General features: G+C 40.4%; 1 protein-coding gene across 1 annotated transcript in view; it reads right to left on the minus strand.

Moving 5' to 3' along the window:
- Positions 1-7,282, minus strand: part of LOC139582842 (E3 ubiquitin-protein ligase RNF43-like) — a 207,775-nt gene extending 200,493 nt beyond the window's left edge. Inside the window, exon 1 of the mRNA XM_071413225.1 lies at positions 5,690-7,282. Within this exon, the coding sequence (XP_071269326.1) occupies positions 5,690-5,929 (240 nt within the window). The 5' untranslated portion in view covers positions 5,930-7,282. The remainder of the gene's footprint in view (positions 1-5,689) is intronic.
- Between the last annotated feature and the right edge of the window lie 372 nt (positions 7,283-7,654).

A 7,654-nucleotide genomic window follows, 5' to 3' on the forward strand; every position in this document is an offset into this window, starting at 1 on the left:
GACACCATCCCAACCGGGAAGCACAGGGGTGGCAGCATCATTTTGTGGGGGTGCTTTGCTGCAGGAGGGACTGGTGCACTTCACAAAATAGATGGCATCATGACGAAAGAAAATGATGTGGATATATTGAAGCAACATCTCAAGACATCAGTCAGGAAGTTAAAGCTTGGTCACAAATGGGTCTTCCAAATGGACAATGACCTCAAGCATACTTCCAAAGTTGTAGCAAAATGGCTTTAGGACAACAAAGTCAAGGTATTGGAGTAGCCATCACAAAGCCCTGACCTCAAACCTATAGAAAATTTGTGGGCAGAACTGAAAAAGCATGTGCGAGCAAGGAGGCATACAAACCTGACTCAGTTACACCAGCTCTGTCAGGAGGAATGGGCCAAAATTCACCTAACTTATTATGGGAAGCTTATGGAAGGCTACCCGAAACGTTTGACCCAAGTTAAACAATTTAAAGGCAATGCTACCAAATACTAATTGAGTGTATGTAAACTTCTGACCCACTGGGAATGTGATGAAAGAAATAAAATCTGAAATAAATCATTATTTTAAATATTTTTTTTGTAATAATGACAATTACAACAATACTGAATGAACACTTATTTTAACTTAATATAATACATCAATAAAATAAATTTAGCCTCAAATAAATAATGAAACATGTTCAATTTGGTTTAAATAATGCAAAAACAAAGTGTTGGAGAAGAAAGTAAAAGTGCAATATGTGCTATGTAAAAAAGCTAACGTTTAAGTTCCTTGCTCAGAACATGAGAACATATGAAAGCTGGTGGTTCCTTTTAACATGAGTCTTCAATATTCCCAGGTAAGACGTTTTAGGTTGTAGTTATTATAGGACTATTTCTCTCTATACGATTTGTATTTCATATACCTTTGACTATTGGATGTCCTTATAGGCACTTTAGTATTGCCAGGTTAACAGTATAGCTTCCGTTCCTTTCTTCGCTCCTACCTGGGCTCGAACCAGGAACACATCGACAACAGCCACCCTCGAAGCAGCGTTACCCATGCAGAGCAAGGGGAACAACCACTCCAAGTCTCAGCGCGAGTGACGTTTGAAAGGCTATTAGCGCGCACCCCGCTAACTAGCTAGCCATTTCACATCGGTTACACCAGCCTAATCTCGGGAGTTGATAGGCTTGAAGTCATAAACAGCGCAAAATGCTTGAAGAATTGCGAAGAGCTTCTGGCAAACGCACGAAAGTGCTGTTTGAATGAATGCTTATGAGCCTGCTGCTGCCTACCATCGCTCAGTCAGACTGCTCTATCAAATAGCAAATCATAGACTTAATTATAACATAATAACACACAGAAATACGAGCCTTTGGTCATTTATATGGTCGAATCCGGAAACTATCATTTCGAAAACAAAACGTTTATTCTTTCAGTGAAATACGGAACCGTTCCGTATTTTATCTAACGGGTGGCATCCCTAAGTCTAAATATTGCTGTTACATTGCACAACCTTCAATGTTGTGTCATAATTATGTACCATTCTGGCAAATTAATTACGGCCTTTGTTAGGAATAAATGGACTTCACACAGTTCGCAATGAGCCAGGCGCTCAAAACTGCTGCATATACCCTGACTCTGCTTGCACCGAACGCAAGAGAAGTGACACAATTTCCCTAGTTATAAGAAATTCATGTTAGCAGGGGATATTAACTAAATATGCAGGTTTAAAAATATATACTTGTGTATTGATTTTAAAGAAAGGCATTGATGTTTATGGTTAGGTACATTGGTGCAACGACAGTGCTTTTTTCACAAATGCACTTGTTAAATCATCACCCGTTTGTCGAAGTAGGCTGTGATTTGATGAGAAATTAACAGGCACCGCATCGATTATATGCAACGCAGGACACGCTAGATAAACTAGTAATATCATCAACCATGTGTAGTTAACTAGTGATTATGTTAAGATTGATTGTTTTTTATAAGATAAGTTTAATGCTAGCTAGCAACTTACCTTGGCTTCTTGCTGCCCTCGCGTAACAGGTAGTCAGCCTGCCACGCAGGCTCCTCGTGGAGTGCAATGTAAGGCAGGTGGTTAGAGCGTTGGACTAGTAACCGGAAGGTTGCAAAAACGAATCCCCGAGCTGACAAGGTAAAAATCTGTCGTTCTGCCCCTGAACAAGGCAGTTAACCCACCGTTCCTATGCTGTCATTGAAAATAAGAATGTGTTCTTAACTGACTTGCCTAGTTAAATAAAGGTGTAAAAATAATAATAATAATAATAATAAAAATCGGCCAATCGGTGTCCAAAAATACTGATTACCGATTGTTATGAAAACTTTAAATCGGCCCTAATTAATCGGTCGACCTCTACTAAGGGGGTAAAACGCACTCGGGGGCGTGAAAACCATCTAAGTGATGCTATGGTTCTGTTATTTTTCTTGATTTTTGAGTTTGTTACAATGCGTTGGAATATTATTTTTCCCCACTGAAGGCCTAGGTCCAGTAGCCACGGTTTGCTACTGCTTTAGACACATTTTCATAATGCATTGTAGTCAATGGCAAGTGATGACAGCTAAATGTGTCTACCAATTTTCTCTATAATTAAACAAAATATCAAACAACAGTTGGGGGACAAACTACAAGCGAAAAAAGAGTAAAAATTACATTAGCTAGCACTAGCCAGCTATACCTGTGCCAAAACTCCTTTTCTAGCTTGTTCTCATCTTCTTTTTAAATGGTGAAACATGTTTTCAGCACATTCATTTTTCATGGCTCGGTCTTGTCCCTCTGCAGCAGAAATGGTGAGCAATATGTTTGGAACATGGAATCGCAATAAAATGGCAGTATCGAATCGCAATACATATAAAATCGTGAGAATCACAATACATATCGTATTGGTGATACTATCCTAGCGTTAGGTCCATGGCAATTCCAAGACCTAGTGGTGTTGGGATTTCTTCTCTTCTGAAGGAAAAATAAACAGGGATCTTATCATCTCTGGATTAGAACTGTCACTGTCCCTAGGTAACCGAACTGAGCTGACTGAACAACAGCAGTTAGAAGGGAACCAGTATGAAGCCTAAATATGCATCACTTCACGCCATCAGGGAAATACTGTAATGTCAGCAATCACCTTCACCTCCACAACCCTGGTCCACCAATACTCAGAACGCAGCCTAAATAGCACCTTATTCGCTGAGTTAAGCTCGCGTAAATGGAACGTAATTCCCTTTTGATGCACTTTTCTCTCTAAGTATATTCTAACCTTGAACTTAAGCATGAGAATAGCATGCTATTCACCCGCTATTCGTTGGGTGTCGAGATGAAAGAAATTAAGGTGTGGCGGAGGTGTGTCTACAGATACTCCTTATTCTGATTCCACCACCTTTACGAGCGATGAAACGATGAATAAGATCGAGCAACATGTCGGTTCTAAGTGGAACAACATCTAATTTTTTTATTTTATTCTATAAATAACACCATTCTCCATGCACTGTAATTTACAAATTGATAAGATCTATTGATAAGAAGTAAATGAGGAAGCCATTTGGATAAGGGGATTGTAAATATAAATGACAATTGTTTTAGATCTATTTTACCTTTTACACATACACACACACACACAATAATGATCACTGGAAACCAGTCATATAGCAGCAAACTGAAGCATATCAACATCACCTTTTCCACAGGGAAGTTTTTGAAATCCTGGTCTTATAACTTGGGATGAAATTTGGGGACCCAAGCTATAGGCTTCTGAAAATGACAGTATATCGCCAAACCTACAGAGTTAAACTACCGAGTTAGTGACAAGAGTTAGTTTGCTAACATTTTGAATCATTCCATTACATCGTTAGTTTACATTTCTTCCTGGTTGAATTAAATGTTTTCAGCGTGAGCAAAGGAACCACGCCTGCAAAGCCCATTACTCAGGTGCATAAGGTAAGTCTGAATACAAACTACTGAATCGGCTCTGTATACTTAACTATGGGACCTGGTCAAAAGTTGTGTACTATATAGTGAATAGGATGCCATTTGGGATGCAGACTCAGTAAAACAGTAATCTAGGAATCACTTTCTGACAGACAGACCTAGGTCTACATCTCAGTGTTGTTTTCAAACTGTAATCCACTCCTCCTTCAAGGTCAGGTCAAATGTTATCACTCATATCTAAGGTGATATATCAAAGAAGCACTCAGCGCAAAGGAAAGGAAAGGCTTCATTGCCTCAATGTAAATGAACAAAGACCCGGAAAGCTGACTTATGCCTTTGATCTTTTCAGCAGCACTGCTATGCAATACACCTCTAAAGAAAATCAACATCACACACACGCAAGCACACACACACGTGCACACACTTCGACGTACTGAGTATATATTTTATATTAAATGAATCTAGTGTCATCATTTTCACCGCTATGTCTAATATTGTACATTCCCTGTGGAAAAGGCTGTGTAGGCTAATTCATTATCAATTATGGACATCTGCAGCATCTGGTTCTTCATTCAAAATGCCTCATGCACCTGGTGAGTGAGGACAGACAAGACCCTATGTATCTCATATCTGTCGCCCCCCTTTCTTCTCAGACTGGAAATAAATTGACTTAGCCTTGCTTTAGTTCCCCAACAACTTTAATCCATGCATGCATCCAAACTATGCACCACAGAGAGCGCAGGAACTGGCCTGGCTTGCAGAATAGGAACATTTACAGTATAGCCCACATGTATGCCTATGCGTTTAGCATTTGAATTATGCATTGTGTACAGTAAGGGCTTGAGCAAGCAAAAAAAAAATGTTTAAACAATGCAGCTTTTGATCTCAACTGTTGAACTTGCATGGAATGCATTGTTTGGTATTTAATCACACTGTTTTTTTGGCAACTTCTGGGCATGGCTGTCCCTAATAATTTAGGTTCTACAAATCCATCAGCTTGATAAAAGGTTTGGGTGGAGAAGTTGGCACTCTCACCCCTAACTAGTATTTTATTGGCAGGCAGGAAGAAGACAAATGGGAATAAGATAAAATTAAAACAAACGGAGCTCTATAAATATATATGTCAACACTGTTGTTAATGAGGAATGTTGATATAGATATCCTATTCAATTCTAATTCCTAATTCTATGGTTGACACAGACAGCATGCATGAAACAGAGTGACAACGAGGGGTTATATGCCTAGCAGCTCAATAACCTGATACATTATAGTGACTGAGATCAACAACAAGATGACAAAAAAGTTGGGGGTTTTGTGGTTTAGGATATGGGACAGTGTTAACATCAGAGTTTGCCAAGGTGAATCTGCCAAGGTGAAGAGTCAGGGTGGCAAGAATGGTAAAACCAAATCTTGTCAAAACAAGCCATAACCATCAGATCAGACAGAACTGATGCCTAAAGTGGTCCTCTGGAGGATGTTGTTTCACAATGTGACATACTGTACCAAGCAATGCATAAAAATCTGAAACAATACTCCACAGTCCAATGGACTACCAGGCCAGCCTATATCACAAGATGTCTCCATGGACTGAATTCATGTGACATAATTGATTAAAGATGCATGGGATATTTTAAGCCAATAACCACTCTTTGCTAAACTTATTGCCAAAGAGTTATTGAAAGCTAACCAAGAAAATATAGCCAGTATGCACTTGACTTGCATTGCACATGATCAGGTGGATCTGGAAACCTATATGACCGTGACACATACCTGCATGAGCTTCCCCTCTGCAGAGCCGGCGCTCCCTCCGACGAACAGCCCTTCCAGAGTGATGGGCTTCCCCGTGGGCTCGTGTCTCAGCAGTGTCACCTTGATGACAGCCCTGGGGGCCGAGCGCTCCGTCTCTACGGCCGCCGCCAGCTCCAGGCCCGTCTGACCGAACACCACCTGCAGGGCCGCTATGAGCAGCCACGGCCAGAGCCCGGCCAATCGCCGCTGGGGAACGGTCATTGGATCGGCTGCAGCGGCGGGCTCCGGCCGCACATCGTGGACTTCAAAGCTGGCAACAACCGGAGTTGATTCAGGACAATAAATATATGGCCCAGCAACGGTCCTCCTCTTTGTGGGTTCTAAAATGTAAAAACTCGTGAAACCTATTCGAAAAACAGGGTTAAATCCAACGTTTTAAGGCTCACTGACTGCCATGTTGTCTTTGTGGATGCATGTCTTGTGGATTTCTGATTAATTCTTACCCCGCTTTAAAAGTTTGTTCCAGTTGAAAAAAGTTATTGATTTCACTCTTCACATACAACACGAGCTCCAGTCCTTACACGAGATAAACAGTAGCCCAGTTCTCATTTTCAACGTGCAGGTTAAAGTTGTCAGTCGGTTCAGTCCGGACACTTCCAAAACACCGGCTCTTGTAATATTCAACCACTGGCAATATTTCAAAAAACCTTTTGCAACAATGTTGATAATTAATTATGTGACCAACCCACTATAAACATGCTACAGTTACGTCTGGTTTAAAAAATGTATCCAATTTAGCGGTATTCCATGTCACATTTCCAGAGCAAGGAAAAAAATGGTAAAATCTCGCTGACGGACTCCAGATGCAACAAGTATCTCAAAAGCAATTCCCCCTACTATTCTTTACGCTAGATGTGTGAATGTAGGCTATCCCCACCGCACTGTATCCCTATAGGTTTCAAACGAATGGCAAGGTTTGTTGAACTTCAGAAACCGAGATGAACAAAGTCAAATTGATGTTGATACGACTGATTCCAAGATGACAGTCGACCATACAGTAAACAACGACGGAAATGCTATAGTAACTTTCATAAGCTCTGTAGCGACTAAATATCGACAAAAATGCCACCATAAAGTTGACAACGGAGCATTCCGGACTTTTGACATGTTTAACTAGCTAATCCAATGGAACCGTTGAAATTATTTACATAGCATGTTATAACTAGTTAATTAATTAGCAGTAGAAATCACGTGTCATTTCTGCAGCCGACGCATTCACATGTCTATCGCCCGCTTAAGTTGTTACGCATCTAAAACCAGTTTGCTTCCTGCCACCTTCCAAAAAAGTTGTCTCTTTTCCCGAGTACCACGTCTGAAATTTATAACAATTCTGAAACGAAATACTTCCCGCGGTTGCCGAAAAAATATATATACGCTAAACTCCAGTAATTTACTGAAGATACTGAAAATGTAGAACAAATGTAGAATCGAAGGAACGCAAGTCGTTAAAACACTGTTATTGGTCTTCATAAAGAACATTGAAAAGTTGGAAAAAGACACTGTACATTAAGCGAAGTCCCGAAGCCTGCCTCTCGTAGTCTCCCTCCCCTGGGCTTTCATTGATCGTCTACCTGCTGACTGCCTGTTACCGAGGGTGGAGCACGAGCTACACAGTGACACCACAGACTAAAGACGACACCGGGCGGCCTCCAGCGGACAACCCTGGTAACAGCCAAGCGCCACTTTTTGACCTCGTTTAGATCGAAGATTCTGGAATGTAGACAATCCACCTTTGAGGGCCCCATATAAAGAACTACATGATGCAATAAATGAAATGCAAATATCCAATTAATTATATCACATTTTAATCATAATAATGATAGAGAATTATTTTTTAATCACTCAAGGTTAAAATAGATTTGTTCCGTTTTTGCATTTCAAAATTATGTAAAAATTTCACTTTTTGGTGTCAAACTAAAACAAATG

The sequence above is a fragment of the Salvelinus alpinus genome, chromosome 1, assembly GCF_045679555.1.
Source record: "Salvelinus alpinus chromosome 1, SLU_Salpinus.1, whole genome shotgun sequence".
NCBI classification, from domain to species: Eukaryota; Metazoa; Chordata; class Actinopteri; order Salmoniformes; family Salmonidae; genus Salvelinus; species Salvelinus alpinus.